Source organism: Schistocerca americana, chromosome 1 (assembly GCF_021461395.2).
Source record: "Schistocerca americana isolate TAMUIC-IGC-003095 chromosome 1, iqSchAmer2.1, whole genome shotgun sequence".
Taxonomy (NCBI): domain Eukaryota; kingdom Metazoa; phylum Arthropoda; class Insecta; order Orthoptera; family Acrididae; genus Schistocerca; species Schistocerca americana.
Genome location: NC_060119.1, coordinates 1247976199 through 1247997364, shown reverse-complemented (window position 1 = coordinate 1247997364; position 21166 = coordinate 1247976199). Strand labels below are relative to the sequence as shown.

At 42.7% G+C, this 21166-nt stretch overlaps 1 protein-coding gene across 1 annotated transcript in view; it reads right to left on the bottom strand.

Annotated features, from left to right (window-relative positions):
- Positions 1-21166, bottom strand: part of LOC124598566 (Down syndrome cell adhesion molecule-like protein Dscam2) — a 366134-nt gene that overhangs the window by 200993 nt on the left and 143975 nt on the right. Inside the window, exon 6 of the mRNA XM_047136009.1 lies at positions 12277-12508. Coding sequence (XP_046991965.1) covers positions 12277-12508 — 232 coding nt within the window. The remainder of the gene's footprint in view (positions 1-12276; positions 12509-21166) is intronic.

Genomic DNA, 21166 nt, shown 5'->3' with positions numbered 1-21166 from the left:
CCTTGCAGTCAAAAAAAAAAGAAAAATTACGCGAAGCGAAATGTAGTGTGAGGAGGGCAATGCGAGAGGCGTTCAACGAATTCGAAAGTAAAGTTCTGTGTACTGACTTGGCAGAAAATCCTAAGAAATTCTGGTCTTATGTCAAAGCGGTAGGTGGATCAAAACAAAATGTCCAGACACTCTGTGACCAAAATGGTACTGAAACAGAGGATGACTGACTAAAGGCCGAAATACTAAATGTCTTTTTCCAAAGCTGTTTCACAGAGGAAGACTGCACTGTAGTTCCTTCTCTAGATTGTCGCACAGATGACAAAATGGTAGATATCGAAATAGACGACAGAAGGATAGAGAAACAATTAAAATCGCTCAAAAGAGGAAAGGCCGCTGGACCTGATGGGATACCAGTTCTATTTTACACAGAGTACGCGAAGGAACTTGCCCCCCTTCTTGCAGCCGTATACCGTAGGTCTCTAGAAGAGCGTAGCGTTCCAAAGGATTGGAAAAGGGCACAGGTCATCCCCGTTTTCAAGAAGGGACGTCGAACAGATGTGCAGAACTATAGACCTATATCTCTAACGTCGATCAGTTGTAGAATATTGGAACACGTATTATGTTCGAGTATAATGACTTTCCTGGAGACTAGAAACCCACTCTGTAGGAATCAGCATGGGTTTCGAAAAAGACGGTCGTGTGAAACCCAGCTCGCGCTATTCGTCCATGAGACTCAGAGGGCCATAGACACGGGTTCACAGGTAGATGCCGTGTTTCTTGACTTCCGCAAGGCGTTCGATACATTTCCCCACAGTCGTTTAATGAACAAAGTAAGAGCATATGGACTATCAGGCCAATTGTGTGATTGGATTGTAGAGTTCCTAGATAACAGAACGTAGCATGTCATTCTCAATGGAGAGAAGTCTTCCGAAGTAAGAGTGATTTCAGGTGTGCCACAGGGGAGTATCATGGGACCGTTGCTGTTCACAATATACATAAATGACCTGGTGGATGACATCGGAAGTTCACTGAGGCTTTTTGTGGATGGTGCTGTGGTATATTGAAAGGTTGTAGCAATGGAAAATTGTACTGAAATGCAGGAGGATCTGCAACGAATTGACGCATGGTGCAGGGAATGGCAATTGAATCTCAATGTAGACAAGTGTAATGTGCTGCGAATACATAGAATGGTAGATCCCTTATCATTTAGCTACAAAATAGCATGTCAGCAACTGGAAGCAGTTAATTCCATAAATTATCTGGGAGTACGCGTTAGGAGTGATTTAAAATGGAATGATCATATAAAGTTGATCGTCGGTAAAGCAGATGCCAGACTGAGATTCATTGGAAGAATCCTAAGGAAATGCAATCCGGAAACAAAGGAAGTAGGTTACAGTACGCTTGTTCGCCCACTGCTTGAATACTGAAAACTGGTTTGATGCAGCTCTACATGATAACGAATCTTCTGCAATATTTGTGCCTGATTACCGTATTCTACTCTTGTTCTTTCTCTACAGTTTTTACCTTATATTTCCCTTCATTAGCAAACTAATATTCCTTTTTTTCTCAAACGTGTCCTGTCAACCTAGCCCCTCACAGGCCCTGCAGCCAGGCGACTAACGCGAGATTTGGTTTTCTCATAAAGGTAAGTCATTACATTATAATAACCTTTAATTTAGTACTGATTACGTGGTAAATAGGTGTATTGGTGTGCTTTTTAAGCTCACCATTAAAGGTTTTATTTTTCTTTACGTTATATAGCAGAAAGCGCGAAAACATCGTACAGTCGGGTTATAGTCCTATTTTCTGTTTACATTTTGCCGCAGCAAATCTATAGAGTTTCGTTTAATTGATCTTTGGTCTCTCGAGCAATTTAATTGTAGCGTACCTCTTCATTATTTAACTCACATTTCCGGAAAGTAGCCTAAAGTTTAACTTGTTGTTTCAGAAACTTTGCATTGTTGTTTTGGTTTACATACAGTCCGTATAGGCCAAATTTGTGGAATCATATTTTCGTGTTTATCTGTACTTTAACTGACTTATTCTTAATAAACTATTACGTTTATCATGAGTGGGAAGTGGCAACAGGGAACAGGAGGAACAGCTACTACTACTATTACTACTACTAATACTACTGAAAACTACTTGACTTGTCGTAGAATTGTTAGGTCGGGGCTTTGGTGTGGCGGGTGTTGTAGTGGTTTCCATGTGGGTGACTGTAGTGGCGTGGGAGTAGGGGAAGTAAATGAGGCTCATCAGTGGTTTTGTAGGATATGTAGTAGAGATAGGAATATATTAGAACAGGAGGGGAATATTACTGCCCTTCAGGCTGAGTTAGACAAGGCCAGGGGAGAGCTTGACAGGTTAAGAAGGGGATGGGAAATGGCAACAGGGAGCAGGAGGAACAGCCCTAGAACTTTGTCTGACAGCTTCGTGATGGATGTGGAAAATAGAGCTCACCTGTTGCTTCAGTTAGAAGCTGGTGAGCCTCAAGCAGTTGCAAATGTAGACAGGGCACAACAAACTTTCAGCAACAAATTGAAAAGTAAGAATGTAGGGAAATCACTAAAAAGAAAGAAAGTGTTGTTGTTAGGTAGTTCCCATGGAAGAGGTGTTGCCCAGCTTTTGCAGGATGAACTAGGATCAGAATACCAGGTCACCAATTTTTTTAAACCTAGTGCCGATCTGGAACAGGTGACAGAGGATTTAGAATCACTTTGCAAAGATTTCGCTAAGGAAGACACCGTGGTTATAGTGGGTGGGGCAGGTAATAGTACTGACAGAGATCCTGGGCACAGTATAGAGTGTGACCTGGCAAAGATTGCATCAGCATCGAAGCATACTAATGTTGAGTTTGTATCTGTTCTTGGGCGCCATGACCGACCTCATTTGAACTCTTCTGTCAGGAGAGTTAATTTGGAGTTGGAACGGCTGCTTACGTCGGGTGCAGGGTCACACATTGTGTGGTGCCTGTTTATTTATATATATATATATATATATATATATATATATATATATATACACTGTAACTTCTGCACCATTTCTGTGCAGTAATGTGTTCACTGTAAGTAAGTATTGTAGTAGTTCTATTATATGTTTATTACCCTATAAATTAAAAAAAAAAATTTTAATTTCAGTGCATTAATGAGATCTTAGTAAATGAGTGTTGTAAAATGATCCTTTGATACAGTCTTCAATAAAAGGAAATGATGATCATTCCACTTGGGACCTGTGGAAGGTGCATTAGCTTATTTGTTTTAGTTGTAAACATTTGTCATGTATTAATGTTTTTCTGACATGTTCTACATCCTGGAGGACCTGCTCACTATGGAGCAATTGGAATGATAGTAAATCTAATCTAATCTAATAGAATGAAATTGTGGTAGAAAACACTTTTCTCCTGATTTCGATTAAGGGCCTTATCGTTTTTACTCCTATCTACAAAATAATTTTCAGCATTTTTCTGTAGTATTATATTTAAAAAGCTCCTGTTCTCCCTAATATGAATGATGCTTACTATTTGGTGAAGCTGGTCAAATATGATATGTGATACGTGTGCCACATGTATTAGATGCAGGTATTGGGCTATAATTAACATATGGCATACAGTATATAAAATTGATACAGTGTAGTTATATTTTGCATTTTTTGTAGTTTCCTAGTGTTGGCAACCAAGGGTGCCATAGCATAGTTTGTGGGGGAGGAGCTAGACCTGGGGTATAGAGCAGTTTTAGTAGACGAGGTACTGGCAGAAGTAAAGCTGTGAGGACGGGGCGTGCGTGAGTCGTGCTTGGGTACCTCAGTTGAACGCCGGCACAGTAGCTCAGCGTGTTGGGTCAGAGAGCTATTTGGCCTCTCTAATAAAGAAAAACTGAGTGAAAGGATCAACAACGAACTTGGGAACGGATGTCATGTGACGTCCGCAACGACCAAACACAACGAAAAAAATGCAAAAAAGGCAAAGGTCCTGAGTTAGAGTCTCGGTCCTGCACACAGTTTTAATCTGCCAGGAAGTTTCAGTTTTAGTATTTTAGATGATTTTAAGTAACCAAAAGAAAGTTCCAGTTCCGACCCCGTGGAAAATATGCATAGTACAAACTTTTAAATTCTTTTGTTGAAAGAGAAACACCTGACTATTCTATATTTTTTCCTTTTTGTGAGTGCTAGGGTTGATGGCGCACCCCCTCCCCCCCCCCCCCCATCTTTTTCATGCTCGTGGGCATGAGCACCTTTTTGGCAACTAAACAGGCACATGCAGAAATGTTTCTATGGAGTTGCTTTATACATACTTCTCTATTGTTTGAGGAGTTTTCTGTGTACAGCAGTAGAGTCAACATTCACAGAAGTCCAGGGGTCTCCTTTGCATGTCTTGAAACTTTAATCTTTTCACTTAGAAGTTCCTTTTTCCCTCCCTGCTATTCCCAGTGTGGCCCTTCTATGACCACAGCTGGTTATGAGTCAGACCGTCTAATGTTTTACGAATTCAGCAGTCCAACAGGGCTGGGCAAAAGGGCATTGAGAAACAAAGGGAGTCCACCGCACACTCAGCCATTCAGCCGAACGGCTGGCGGTCTTCGCGCCCCTCTAGGACAGCCGTACGTGGTGTTGCAGGGTGTGCCTCGGTGGCGTCCATTCCCTGCGCCGGCGCTGTTGGCAGCCCTGCATTATGCATGGCTGCCGGGGCCGTCTAGCTTCCGCTTCCGGCGTGTGATGAATGTGGCGCTAGTGTCGCGCTCACCAGCTCACCGCTACACAGTGCCCGGTGCCGGCGTGGAACGAGAGGAGGGGACCATGCAACAGCGGAATTATTATCATACAATAAAGTCTGACTTATACATCATCTAGAACAAAAAGCAGGCGCAGATTTACTGTGATGATCGATGGAAAATGTGTTATTTATTACAAGTTACTTTTATGTTTTCTGCCGTTACTTTGTTAGTTCTGTATTATTACTATTACTCATATTATTATTAATATCTTCTTGGAGATGTAGCCGATCTATGCAAGGAAGTAAATAAAAGTCTGCTTGTTTTTATGCCACATGCATTTCGCTTTTTATTTGTGAAGCTTCCTCACTGGCATACAACAAATATGAATTACAGGCCACTGAGGATGTTATCCAAATAAAAAGATGTAAATCGCATACGGGATATAAAGCAGCTGTTTACTGAGACAGACAACATTTGACCACATTTCCTAGAATATATTATTAACATTAAAATACTGAGTCTAGTTTGCTAATACTTTTTTATCCATACCATGTGACAAATTCCAGAAGCTGGTAATCATCAATTCACCTTCATATTAACTATCTAATACAAGTGTATAATCACAATTGCACATTACGTAAGATGTAGGTGGCAACAGACAAGGGCACATTTCAACTTCTGTGAGCTGTAACTGTGAGAAGATACTTCATACCAGATGATTTGCATCAAGATGTCTTGATAGTGAGCAGCGGCGCTTGTGAGTATACGTTCTGGGTATTCACAAATTTTTAGATTCAGATTAATTTGAGAATGTGTAATTAATAGCATAACAGTTATGCTTATCAACAAGTTTATACTACTGCAACCACTGCCAACAATAACAACGCTAATAATAACAATAGTAATAATAATATGATGCATAACTTATCTGATAAAAGAACGAATTGTTGTTGTGGAATTTTGTTGTTTTGTCCAGAATTTAGTACACTTCAGGGCAACAACGAAATAATGTGTAAGCCTCTCAAGCTCTCAATTTCGTTTTTTAGTATAAGTGGGAGTTTTCGTGCTTTCCCGTTTTCTCTGACTGATGTAAAAGATCCTTAACAGGTGTATTAGTTCGCGAATTTACTTCCAGGCTGAAAACTGATATTCTTACGCTACTCCCACACTACGACTTGTGTTAAGTGTACACTTCCTTATTAAATGTTCCCCTGTAGTCACGCTTATTAAATTTCGTGACTCTTTCATTCAAAGGATCTGTTCTCGGAGGACCTGGTTGGTTTGCCGCTAACTTTTCCTGATAATTTACTTTTCTGTTCCCAGAATGAGTGCAGTGTGCTCTGACATGGAATTTTCTGTCAGATCAAAGCTGTGTACCGGACCGAACATGAACTTGGAACTTTGCGTTTCGCGGGCAAGTGGTCTGAGTTACCCCAAGCACGACTCACGAACCGCCCTCACAGCTTTACTTTTCTGTTAGCATTTAAAATAGATTCAACGTAGTTCATATTTATACTGTACACGAAAGCACACTTAACGACCAACTCCGAACACAAAGTGCAGTTTGTGGAGATGATTAAACTGAAGTAGTAGTGTCTACCAACATGATTACTTGACTAGAATACAAATGAGACGCTGAGATCCATAAGAGCCTAAAGCAAACCGCCGTCAGTCCCACATGTAAATGAATATCAAATAACAAGTGATACAGATTTTTGTGAATTTTCGTAAACATGATGTGGGCCTACAGCAAAGATAAACCTGACTCACCATAAGATCAACAGATTTGAGAAATATGAATAAGAGGAAGAACCTTACAACTGAAGGTGATGTATTTTAAGCCCTTAAGATTCTCAGCGCCTCAAATGGATTATTGTATGACAAAATTCATAACTTAGTATACCATAACTAACTCAGGAAGCCACAAATAGATTTACTGTCAGTACAACTTTAACATATACTGATTCCGTTCTAACTTTACCACAGTATATAGTGACTGAATTAGCATATGCGAGGAGTATGCTATCATCAAGCAGAATTTATGCTGACTGAACAGGGATAAAAGTTTGGTATAATGTGCTACCACCTGCAGGCATGAACGTAAACTTCTAGTTGAGTGGCAAGGGCTCACATCGTGAACCGTGAATGTTGTTGATGGAGCCCGTATGCATTTGGCCCATAAGGGAATTACGTCAAGCCAGTTACGTATGCGCAAATGCTTTTTAAAACGTGCTCAACTGATGCTGTGCTCGTTACCCTGATGCCAAGTTTTGCGTACTCTAAAGGAGCAGTAGTGCGGTAGATTTAATAGCTGTATCTTTTATATTGCAGCCTCTATGTTAACAGCATTCAAAGAAAAGTAGCCAATAAATCGGCAAGGTGTGCAAAGTTACGGTGCTCACTTGCTCTTGTGCTCTCACACAGCAGCCTCTGCTGATGATGAGCAATGTCTGAAACTAGCTATTCGTGAATTTGCGCTATCTTGATTGGACATTGGAATAAAATATTACTTCATCGAAAAATAAACTATGTAGAGATCTTAAGGTAATGATGGCTGGTAACTCCGCAGGGTTCAGCTGCATGTGTAGGAGAGGTTTCTTCATTTACATCCACTTTCCGCACAATTTCTTTGTGAAGTGTGAGTATTGTGTTTTAAGCCTAACTGTTTGCTGTAGGTCATTACAGAGAATGCAAGCAAAATGAGGGTAGAGTTTGTCAGTGATGACAGGTAAAGAGAAAAGTAGGAGGCTAATTTTTTTTTTACATGCACATAGTCTACTGTCAAATTGCACTAGCAAATATGAGTAGTGTTGAGTGGTACTTAAGTAAATAAATTAGTGAAATCAAAGTGAACTAGAAGTTAGAATATAAATGGAAAACTTGGTTTAGTTTAGAGAGTTACATACTCGCATTCAGTGGGCAGAACAGCAGAACAGAAGAGACAATGACCGTGAAGTCAGCGAGTTCCACATAAGCGGGCGCTGTCGATTCAGCCATCAGGGCATCGCCCGACCGGCTCACGTGTTTCTCAGTTGTCGCATGTGAGCAAAGGCCCTCGCCTACATTCCAAGAGCCAATGACCGACGTCAAGAAGATTCTTCGAGAAGCTTTTCAACGTGACGGAAGAGGCAATGATCGGCTCACGTGTTTCTCAGTCGTCACATGCGATCAGAGGCCCCCGCCTACATTCCAAGAGCCAATGACCGACGTTAAGAAGATTCTTCGAGAAGCTTTTCAACGTGACAGAAGAGGCAATGGCCGTGAAGTCGTTCACCTCCAGTGAACTGAAGTGAATAAATACGCGAGACGCGGTGGGCCCGACAGATGAAGACAGATGAAGACAGACGGAGACGAAGACGAGAGACAAAGGAAGAAAAGAAGAGTAGCAGTAGTTTTCAGTCAGTTCCGGTGCTGAAGACCATCATGCAAGAAGAGACTACATCATGCACAGTCGCACCAAGTCCGCCGCTGTAATGGAATAGCAAGCAGCAGCCGCGGCGCCAGAAGACAGAAGTTAAAAGGTATTTGAAGTCTGATTTTTACGTACCCGGGTGACTCGCGAGGACGGGAAGGAGACGGCCTCACCTCAGCAGTCACCTGTGAGCTGGGATGAAGACCTGACAGCCGAAGACTGGCAAGCGGGAGTCCGTGGTTCGAGTTCGGGACACTGGCCTTGCCCCGCCGCGCCGCTCCGCTGGTCGACGCACAACACACGCGGCCGCTTAGAGAAGAGACACACTGGGACGCCACACCCAAGGTATCATCCGATGCACGACTTCGCTCGCAATAGTTAAACCGGCCACCTCGCGCTGCGCGTCTCCCGTCAGCTGGGCGAGACGGCGACACGAGATACACACCGCTACGCGTAATCAGACGCCGCCGCCGCCGCCGCTGCCGCAGCAGAAGACTTCACAAACGACACAGCTACCGCTCTCCGAACCAGAACATCCCGTAAGCTACAGTTGTACAAATCCTCAATTAAAGTTATCTTACGTAAAAATGATGTTTCATTCGACCTCATACCCGAGCCAAGGAAGAACCCACCCTGCCCACATGTTGTTAAGAGAGAAAAGTTAATTTACTTAATATTTTCACCCTGACAGAATGCTTTAGAATGCTCATCCTGACAATTGACAGCATCAAAAGAGAAAACCCAGTTACATTGAGTGCCAGAAGTGTCACATTTAGTAACACAACTGTTACATTTGATGTCAGAAGCCGTTTTAGTTGTTACAGTAGATTAATGTCCTTAATTAATATCTTCGTCCCATGACACAGTCCAGAGGGGCTGTGGTTTAATGAATGACATTAGTGGATGATCTTGCAATCAGGAAATGCACACCACTGCTTCTTCATTGGTTACTGGTGATGAAGACTATGTTAACACGCAAATTGAGATAATATTTATATATGCAGCACTATGACATATGACTATCAAAATGATTTCAAGTGATAATGGTGAAAGTTGCGGTATTCTGATGAGGCCATATCTTGGCACTTGACTATTACAGCAGAAACTGTTCGTGACTTGCACTGCGTACGCGAAATTGTCTGTGATGCACAGAATTGTATGAACTATTTGTAATAATTATTTCATGATCAACATAATATTATCTGCAATTCTGCAGATCAGTTTTTCTATTTTCATTTCTACAATTAATTTTTGTGTTAAAACTTTCCATGAGAGATCAACGTAGGTGTACTATGTGTCCGAAATGCACCGGCATTCCAATGATTATTTTGTTTATGAACCATTTACAAAACCATATTGCAAAACAGGCACAACAGCATTTGCATGGCCAGTCCCAATGAGCATTACACTGCAGACAAGGATGTCAAGAGACATGCATATGGTTAAACACTGTAGAAAATCGAGTTAAGAGTGGGTTACTGTATGTAGGCATTGTTCAGTCAAGTATAGCTCCCCCTCGCTCTCTCCTTTCCTCCCCTCACTGCGCCATTACAATGGTTACCCACCCACCAACCACGAGTGCATGTTGTATTAGCTTTGTAGTGAAAAATAGGAGTTGAAGGAAATGAAGGATTTGCAATTTCGTGCCTTAGAAAATTGTTACAAAATAAAACAACAAACAAAAATCAGAAAGAACACTGCCAAGTTTGTTGAAGTTTTCCCACAAAAATTTTCGCACCTTACATCTTCACCATTTCCCGTAATTAAACTCAGAACTTTCCAGCTTTCAAGGCAAGTCGACGCCTGTAACTGATTCACGTTGACCTGCCTGGAAAATTCAATTAGTGTTCATGAAACTCCTTGCATTTTTGTAGAAGTTCTCCCATTATTGGTGGCGTATCTTTTATTTATATTGGTTTTGCTATATTTGTAACATTTTCTGGTTTTCGTGAAACATCTACTTTTTGTATAATGAACAAAAAATATGTAGCATTATAGGTAGGCCTACACCAGTCTGTAGAAGCACGCCACCTACCTCGTCTATTTGTAATGGTGTAAAGGCGCCAATACCGTCCGCCTGCAGCACTTTTACATCGTGACGTGTACACTCGTTTTCGATGAAAAGGAGAGCCGATTTGGCGGAAATTCAACAGCGCTAGCTTTCCGTAGAATGGACGCAGCCGCCACGCCACCAGAGTAGTTACAATTAGGCTTCGGTGGAAAGCAGCGATTCAGAATCGCATACACTGCAGTAATACTGACACAACTTGTCTCAACTAGTGATATTATCTCTACGTACACCAGACTAATGATATCTCTAACAGAAAAATCAGACGCAAAAAAAGGTAACGAGAAAATACGTTATGTTTTAAGCAATGGGCTAAAAGAAATACTTGTTTTGTAAATCAAACCGCTTATTCTTGCTGCAACTGTAATTTATTTCTCCCAGACGCGTTTCGCTTTTTTTTTTATTCTAAGGCATCTACAGTGGGATCTAGAACGACACAGTTTTGTTTTTATATGTATTATTTTTAGCTTATTAAATCGTTCACGTAGCGTTTTTTAAGTAAATAACTAATTATCTACAGTTTGTAGGTATATGTTTTTCCTCTCATCTGGGCTAGAGGTAGCACAACCACTTCATTTTCGAAACATAAGAATAGTTCTACATTACGAATTTTTTCTTTCGCACTGTTCACCACGCTTATTTTTATGGTGCATCGTTACTACTTTGCCAATAGTTATAGATATTTTTTCGAAACTGTGCTTTTAATGGTGTAAATGTTCTGAGTACATTATGTGTTTCCCCTTGTTTGGTTTGTTTACCTGCATGTTGACAAACAGGAGGAAACACGAACTCACATTTTTTACGTCTTTAAACGCACAGTTCTTGAACAAATAACTACAACTAGTGGAAAAGGAGTAACAATGAACCATAAAAATAAATGTAAACATGGTGAACAGTGTGAAAGAAAAAATTAGTAATATAAAAATATGCAAATGTTTCCGAAATGAATTCGTAGTGCGACCTCCCGACCAGATGAGAGGAAACGCAGATGCCAATGAACTGTAAGTAATTACTTATTTACTTAAAGAAACAGGAGGTGAACGGTTTCATAACCTAAAAGTAACACATGTCAAAACAAAACTTTATAGTTCTAGACCCCACTGAAGATTCCTCAGAGAAAAAAAAGGCGAAACACGTTTGGCAGGAACAAATTACAGTTGCAGCAAGAACAGCTGGTTTTATTTACAAAACAAATATTTCTATGCATTCTGCGAAGGAAGGACATGCAAGAAAACTTGTTCAAATAAATGCGTTTGCAAGTTATATCCAGTTGATTGTAGAGGCTAATTAAGTATCAGTTGTAGTTTATTATGATTGTTAAGGCTTTCGCGGCCACTTGTTGACAAACTGCCTGTTGACTTGTGTCTCGAATTCTTCTGCCGAAGTTGTTCGATGATTTTTCTCACGTTTCGCCGGAGGGTGAAGCTTTGACGGTGCCAGCCACTCGTGCTGGCGAAACGTCAGAAAAATCGTTAAACAAACGTCTACCGAAGAATCGTAGCCACAAGCCAACAAACAGTTTGTTGAAACTTCCTGGCAGGCTAAAACTGTGTGCCAGACCGAGACTCGAACTCGGGACCTTTCGCCTTTCGCGGGCAAGTGCTCTACCTACTGAGCTACCCAAACATGACTCACGCCCCGTCCTCGCAGCTTTAATTCCGCCAGTACCTCGTCTCCTGGTAGAGCACTTGCCCGCGAGAGGCAAAGGTCCCGAGTTCGAGTCTCGGTCTGGCACCCTTGTAGTCTGCCAGGAAGTTTCATATCAGCGCACACTCCACTGCAGAGTGAAAATTTCATTCTGGGGACAGTTTGTTTATTACGCTTGGGGTGATGCAGTCGGTAACCGTAATTTTCAGTTAAATTTTCAATACTAAATCTGAAGATTGGGTATTAGCGGAACGGGTAACCATAATAAGGTGCGTGTGTGAAAATAACTGTAGTAAAAACAGCACCATGATCGCCGGCGCTCAGTATGAGATGATGTCCGTCTTAGGAGGAATCATTCAGCATCTGTAAATAACGCCCCTACGGCTTGTGAGATGGAGAGTAAGCGCTGAGTGCGATACAGCTGGAGACTGCACAGTCGCGCGACTGACCTCCGAGCCGGAGCTCCGCCGACGCCTGCGCGCTGTCAGCCTCGCCGTGGGCCAAGCACTGGTAGACGCCGCGATGCGCGCGCGTCGCAGCGGCCACGTGCAGAACCAGCGGCGACAAAAGGCGCGCGCGGCCGGCGGCCAGCGGCTCCGCGTTGTGCAGCCACTCCACGCTGCCCACGGGCGAGCCGGACACCGAGCAGTTGAACGTCGCCGACTCTCCGGAGTTCACCACCTGCCGACCACAGATAAACAGAGTGCGTCACCAGGTGTACAATACTGCCCGCTGGCAAATCCAACTCTTACAACGAACCCCTTGTGTGCGATGTCGCAAAAGGCCAAAGATGTTTACGGCAATCGACACCCCATACTTTGTCTACCATGCAACCACAATGCTGGTTGCTAAAGGCAATGGTTACAGGGGGCGGTATTAGAGGTATCCAATGGTGAGGACAGCGTTAGCATAGTTGAACTGCTGAATCGACGAGTAACTGACAACTGTGCTACATCACTAGTGGTTCTTAAACGAAGCAGAGCAATGGCAACGATAACCAAAGCAAACATTGCATTATATCTGCAGCAACAGGTGCCGAAGTTGACATTTCGTGAGAAAGGAACCCAAGGAATTTCGCAGAGTGGCAGATGAAATACACTACTGGCCATTAAAATTGCTACAACAAGAAGAAATGATGATGATAAACGGGTACTCATTGGACAATTATAATATACTAGAACTGACATGTGATTACATTTTCACGCAATTTTGGTGCATAGATCCTGAGAAATCAGTACCCAGAACAACCACCTCTGGCCGTAACAATGGCCTTGATACGCCTGGGCATTGAGTCAAACAGAGCTTGGATGGCGTGTACAGGTACAGCTGCCCATCCAGCTTCAACACGATACCACAGTTCAAGAGCAGTGACTGGCGCATTGTGACGAGCCAGTTGCTCGGCCAGGATTGACCAAACTTTTTCAATTGGTGAGAGATCTGGAGAATGTGCTGGCCGGGGCAGCAGAAGAACATTTTGTGTATCCAGAAAGGCCCGTACAGGACCTACAACATGCGGTCGTGCATTATCCTGCTGAAATGTAGGGTTTCGCAGGGATCGTATGAAGGGTAGAGCCACTGGTCGTAACACATCTGAAATGTAACGTCCACTGTTCAAAGTGCCGTCAGTGCGAACAAGAGGTGACTGAGACGTGTAACTAATGGCACCCGATACCATCACGCCGGGTGATACGCCAGTGTGGCGATGACGAATACACGCTTCCAATGTGCGTTTGCCGCGATGTCGCCAAACATGCGACCATCATGATGATGTAAACAGAACCTGGATTCATCCGAAAAAATGACGTTTTGCCATTCTTGGACCCAGGTCCGTCGTTGTGTACACCATCGCAGGCACTCCTGTCTGTGATGCAGCGTCAAGGGTAACCGCAGCCATGGTCTCCGAGCTGATAGTCCACGCTGCTGCAAACGTCGTCGAGCTGTTCGTGCAGATGGTTCTCGTCTTGCAAACGTCCCCATCTGTTGACTCAGGGATTGAGACGTGGCTGCACGATCCGTTACAGCCATACGGATAAGATGCCTGTCATCTAGACTGCTAGTGATAGGAGGCCGTTGGGATCCGGAACGGCATTCCGTATTACCCTCCTGAACCCACCACATTCCGCTAACAGTCATTGAATCTCGACGAACGCGAGCAGCAGTGTGGCGCTACGATAAACCTCAATCGCGATAGGCTACAATCCAACCTTTATCAAAGTCGGAAACGTGATGGTACGCATTTCTCCTCCTTACACGAGGCATCACAACAACGTTTCACCACGCAACACCGGTCAACTACTGTTTGTGTATGAGAAATCGGTTGGAAACATTTCTCATGTCAGGACGTTGTAGGTGTCGCCACCGGCGCGAACGTTGTGTGAATGCTCTGAAAAGCTAATCATTTGGATATCACAGCATCTTCTTCCTGTTGGTTAAATATCACGTCGGTAGCACGTCAACTTCGTGGAGTAGCAATTTTAATGGCCAGTAGTGTATTAGCGTTTCTGTAAAATGGGTTAGTGGAATGTGTGGTGCTCGACTGTGCGGACAATGTACATGAGGAGTACAATGATGACGATACGTGCGTAATAAGTGAAAGTGATATTGCAAGAGGTCTCGTACCACATAGTTCACCATCCCTTTTGGACAGGGAACCACAAATCATAGTCATTGACAGGGAGCGGGCACTAAACATTATTACTTACACGGAAGTTCATCAGCAGCATAGTACAAAAAAAATTATGAACAGAGTTCAGATAAATCTGCAGCACTGGTACCTTGTAGTGCATAAGAAAAACTATTGATATTCGAGGGGGAACGAGACGCAATTGTTACAAAAACTGGTGTTTGCGCGTTTCTAGGATGTTCGCTACAATTGACATGGTATGCTTGACAGTGACCTGCTGCCTGCTACGTTATGCACATCAGATTGCGCGCAACTTAGATTACAGTCATTTCAAGGGAAACAGTGGATGTTTGCATAACTTCAAACAGTCCTACAGAATTGGAAGGTGTAAGATAACGAAATTTCAAACACAGCTTCAACTTGACGATGCACAGAAAACTGATGATTGGGCCCAAAAATCTGTAGATGAGATAAACAAACTCATCTCATCGTTCAGTAATGAATTTCTTTTTAACTCCGACCAATCGGGATTTCAAGAGGAAGTGGATACGAAAGGAGCCTTGGAAATTAAAGCTACCTAGATAGTTGTATCAAGATCAATTAACATCAATACCAAGACTCTTTCGTGTACAATTATGTCGACAATTAAGCTGCATTATAAATTGGGTGAAAGTTATTTATTGTATTGCGAGATGTCGGAGGTAGTCAGCCACATACGAAATTATTTGTTAATCTGGCACTCAGCCATTATTGATACTAATGTCATTGTAATTGCCATTGTCTGTTATTGGTTATGGGTTATGATGATTCTGAAGATTTTAAATAGACTTAATCTATGAAATTCCTTCTCACAAGTTATTTAGTAGTTAACAGGACCAAGCGAACTCCTTTTTATTAAATTCATTCTTAGTAACAACAAGCTTTAGCCGCTGCTGCTGCGAATTGCTGTAAACCACATGGAAAAAGGCAGCCCTCTGAAGAGGTGAGTCCAAAACTTAGGGCCAAAAGAGCTGATACACCACAAATGTCATGTACTCTAATCCAGTAAATTCCGTTGCACAAGTCAGACTCTGTATCAATTGTAAATTCTTATTCAAAAACGTAGTCAGATAGCTTAGGTATTCATTGTTACAGGTTCATCTGTTTCTGTAGTTTTTCATATTGAAATACGCAGTCTGATAGCTTATCCAAATGTTAGTTTTAAGTTTTTCGTGTAACGATCTGCTGAGGGCTTAAAGGACAGTGAAACTGAGACTCATATAACACGCACACAGTGTTATGTTGGCCAGGTTCCGTTTACCCAGATTCCGTTTACTGATAACTCGGGTTGCTTATCGAGCCCTATTTTCACAAACGAGCATAGGCAATATTGTTTGTAGCTACGTTACATATTTGTTGAAGTTACGTTACATATTGGCTGCATACGTGTTACAAGCACCGGCTCTAAAAACCTCCGTGCCGATGGGACGTTAAACCCAATCTTTCTTCCTTCCTTATCTGGAGTCCACTGCTGTAGTAATGCAGGTTCGTTATAATCACACTTTCGCTTCTTGAGCCAGTGTAGATGGAAAACTATTTACCGCATGGCTACACAAATTTATAGGAATGATGTTCAGACTGTGCGCTGCAGTGTATGCGTTTTTAGTGGTGTCAGTGTCATAACTTGCCGTCAGGCGCCGGTACTGTTACGGGGACGTAGTGTTGAAACACAGGCATCAGTCTGCACTGGAGTTGCAGACCGTCAACACAGGTCCCAACGAGGTGAGCAGCGCTTCATTCGTAAAGGTGTTTTATCAAAACGACAACAATAGTGCTACCGCACTTATCGCGTATCGGCTCATTTCAAGGAACACGGGGTAATCGACCTTCCACGCCGATGATAAAGAGCATGATTCCAAAGTTCGAATTACCTGGCAATATGGGAATTGCTCCTGGGAGAGGCCGACAGTCAATTGCGACACAAATTCTTGAAGAAGTTATTGCTTCTATGGCTGAGAATGCTGGACACAACTTTCAATACTTAAGCAATGAACGAGCTGTGTCACTACTGCTGGACATCCCATGATCCACCTTTCGAAAAGTGTTGCGAACCATTATTGTGAAACGGTGTGTCTAGTGCGGTTCGAGTCTGTCGTGGGTGCAGACGGTCGTCACACTGAACAACGTTTGTAAGCTGGAACATAAACACAGTACGCAATTAACAAATGGTACTCCCTCATATGGAAATAAAAATGTGTTCCTTTCAAAGGTTTGTTAGTTATTCTCTTGCACATGTCCTTACAAATGTTTGCACAAAGTTTTCATTGGAGCGCTCTCAAGTACTGAAAGTTTAATTATAACCACCCTGTAAGTAAACTAAGCGTATCACCGAACATGAGGAAAACCAGAGACTTTGAACGGTACAGACAGTCCATACTGCCATATTTGGAACCCTGCTCCGAGCTGTTGAAAGTCGACGCTTCTACTAAGTTCACACTCTGTCAATAAATAAGCTGGGCTTATCTTGATATGGAGGGAAGTAGAGTTCAGGCAGAAGAAAGAAAAACTTTGAGATTTGCCGATGACCTTGTAATTCTGTCAGGCAGAGCAAAGGACTTGAAAGAACAGTTCAGTGGGATGGATGGTACGTTGCAACAAGTTGCAAGCTGAGCATCACCAAAAGTAAAACAAGGGTAATGGAAAAAAGTCGAATTAAATCATGTGATGCTTAAGAAATTAGATTAGGAGAAGAGACACTGAAAGGAATAGATGACTTTTACTACTTAGACGTTGTCTAAGTCTAGAGAACATAAAATGCAGAGTCGATAAAGCACGAAAATCATTTCTGAAAGAAGTCTTTTCTGAAGATATATGCACTGAGTGTAGTCTTGTACAGAAGGGAAACGTGGACGGTAAGCAGTTAAGATAAAAAAAATGTTCAAATGTGTGTGAAATCTTATCGGACTTAACTGGACACACTACTTAATCTAAATTACCTTACGGACAAACACACACACCCATGCCCAAGGGAGAACTCGAACCTCCGGTGGGACCAGCCGCACAGTTAAGATAAGAACAGAATACAAGATTTTGAAATGTGATGCTACAGAAGAGTGCCAAAAATTAGATGGGTAGATCTAGTAACTGATGAGGAGATACCGATTCGAACTGCGTGGAAAGAAATTTATGGTACAATTTTACTGAAATAAGTGATCGGGTAATAGGGTATATCCTGAGACACGAAGGAATTATAAATTTGGTAGCGGTAGGATGTGAGACGGTAAAAATTGTGGAGGGAAAGTAAGAGATGAATAGAGTAAGCAGGTTCAAACGAGTATTGCTTGCAGTAGTGCCGGCCGAAGTGGCCGTGCGGTTAAAGGCGCTGCAGTCTGGAGCCGCAAGACCGCTACGGTCGCAGGTTCGAATCCTGCCTCGGGCTTGGATGTTTGTGATGTCCTTAGGTTAGTTAGGTTTAACTAGTTCTAAGTTCTAGGGGACTAATGACCTCAGCAGTTGAGTCCCATAGTGCTCAGAGCCATTTTGCAGTAGTTGTTTGGAGATGAAGAGGCTTATACAGAATAGAGTAGCGTGGAGAGCTGCATCAAACCCATCTTCTGACAGACTACCGTAACAGAAAAACATCAGAAACGTGCACAAGAGACACAGATTCCACACTGTGTGACCACTTCATGTTGTCCATTGGGTGACGTTACACCCAGCAAATGAATGTTGCTGCTTCTCCAGAGCGGCAGATAAACTTGTTGTGACAAGGAAATACTCCCACTCTTGCAACCAGTCTTCATTATTCGCTGGGGGATCGAACACCAAGTAGCTGAATACTATTGTCTCTCCACAAATACACACAGAAAAGACACCTGAGTAATCAGGAGACAACCAACAATGGCATTTATTCCACAATATATAGTCACTTCACATCGCCCTCAAAGGCATGCAACACTGAGTAGCTGAACATTGCCACGTCGAAGTGTACCACCAAACATACACCAACGCAGAGCTCTGAACTGTGCAGCCAGTGTATATAGCCCAGAAGGGAATGCAGCTGTCAGCTGTAAAACATTGCCGCACCATCAGTGTTCACCATCTGTCGCGACAGATAAACTAACTGTGCCACCACACAGAAAAGCAGAGACTCCGAATTGTACTGTCAGCTCTGAGCAGTTGTTGCGCCTTCAGAGTTCACCACAAGTTGTGGCACAATTCAGTGTGTATCAGCCACAGAACGAAGCGGAGACCACAATGTGCAGCCCGATTTTCTCTTGCCGGGTACTGGGTGTTTGTGTTGTCCTCATTATTTCATCATCATCATTCGTGACGGTAGCTCGATGGGGCTGTGTAAAAAATTGGACAGTGAAAAAAATTGGGACTTTGTATAGGCGCTTGTGACCGCGCAGTTCAGCGTCCCACAAACCAGACATCACCATTACAATGTGCAGCCATTTCATACTCACCAGGGAGAGTTAAGTGCTTTGATCTATAAAAGGCTATGTTATAGAGTTAGTGTTTTGGACTTACAAATCCCAATCGTTCGTAGTCACGTTGTAACGTTTTTACCTCGCTGTAGTTTCTGACTGGAGTGGTACTATGTTACCAGGACTGTCGTTGTGTCTTGTACTACAAAACAGTCACTCATAGAACTAATTTTCACTTCGGATATGATGTGTGGACGGAAGAGTGACCGCTAAATACAGGGAAAATTTCGAGTGTATGTGTCTCACACAACTTTAATCTGTAAGGAAGCTTTTCGTTTGAAGCACACATAGCTATGGAGTGTAAAATTTCGTTCTGAATATAGACACAGGATTTATTTCCCTTGCGAAACCGGGCTTTATCCTCATCTGTCTTCCAACTTTGCGCAAGCAAGTACTAAACGACTCAATGATCAGAAGCCTTATTTTAAAGACATACACGATAACAGAAGGGGACGTGGACAGTCAATTTCATGGGTGAGTCTCTTGAATGTCAGTCTATGAAAAGATAAACTCAGATGTCATAACTGCCCTGTGCACACCGAACTTTCGGTAAATTAAAATAAAAAGTATGATGGCACTCTATTAGAAACAAGTTATATTCATAGTCCATTTAGTTACGCGGCTATTTTGCTTCTATTGACTCAACTAAATGAAGTTCCTGTTTGACCGGAAGCATAACGAAGTGTCAGACTGAAGCGAAGGCTAATTACTGCATCATAAACTTTTTGTGCAAAAAAAAAGTAACTCGTATTTGAATACATAATTACTACGTCGCTTGAGAGGGCGGGTCGCTTACCGCACGGTTAGAGCGACGCTTATGGCTACGTTAGCGACAACGACACACAATTTTTATAGACTAAAATGTTGTTATACTTTTCCGTCTAGTGAACTCGACATCAATGGGACGTTAAACCCTAGTCACCCTTTTTTGGTTATTATACTTTTCTTGTTCCTCTCGATGAGATAAAACTGAAAACTAAAGAGCACGATGCTACGACCACTTTTAGATAAAAAAGAATACTTTTTTGCAACAAACTGCCGCGTTTATTGTACCCTGCATGCGGTTTACTATTATGTTTCTGTGCATTTGGAAAGCTGAGGTGCCAGAGATCCCCATACGTATGAGCAACTAAAACTGCTTTACATACAGACTGACGTGAGTTCCTGATCTATGCTCCATGCTCGCTGTGATCAGTAATTTGAAGCAAAGTTGTACATAGGTAGAACTGGGTGTCACGAGTGCATGCGGTGCTTTCCAGCTTTGCGATTAACTTTTACATAAGGCAGCCACAAAAAATGAATGTTCTGTTTTTGATCAGCGGCATCTCCCTGCAGCCCTACACACTTACCACCACATCGACGCCTTGACTCCATGGCCGCTGAGAAAGTTTCTTGGGATTCTGTTCTCACCACTGAAAAAAATGCTGATGCAATGGTGACACGACTGTAGAATGTGTGACTACAGAGTGCGTTTTTCGCAACTGGGAAAAAACCCAAATCGCTAGGAGCCATAAAGAAGGTATATCAGAAACCACTTCCGTGTTGGCTCTGAGCACTATGGGACTTAACAGTCCCCTAGAACTACTTAAACCTAACTAACCTAAGGACATCACACACATCCATGCCCGAGAGAGGATTCGAACCTGCGACCGTAGCAGTCGCGCGGTTCCAGACTGAAGCGCCTAGAACCGCTCGGCCACTTCGGCCGGCTCTTCTGTGTTGTTGTCCTAGTCTGATGCGAAGTTTTTGTCTGCCAAGAAGGTTCAACTCGAAGTCCCTACGCTGCAGGGTGAAAAATCTTTATGGAATCCGTTCCCTATTCTGTGCCCAAGCCATTTCTCATTTATTTCTTTCCACCAGTTCTAATACCAGAAGTTATGCAGGAGAAATTCTGTGAAGCTGGGAATTAAGAGATACGGAAGTAAAGTTGTGAGGTCGACTCATGAGTGACTGGTCGCAATCGATAGAGCGTTTGCTCGTTAAGAACAAAGGTTCAGGATTCAAGTCGTGGTACGGCACACAGCTTTCAACTCCCAGGAAGTTTCTCCTCGAGGTTAATGTCAAGACGAAACTTTCTGTGTCACTTTTGCCCAATGCGCTGGTGCTATGACTTAGTGAAAGAGCACAATTCAGCCTTTTCCGACTGTTTTTGTCGCACTGTTGTAAAAAACTTGTACTTTAAAACATCTTTGTAGCTCGCATCTGATACCGTAGTGCCATTTCGACTACAATTAATTAGGAATACGG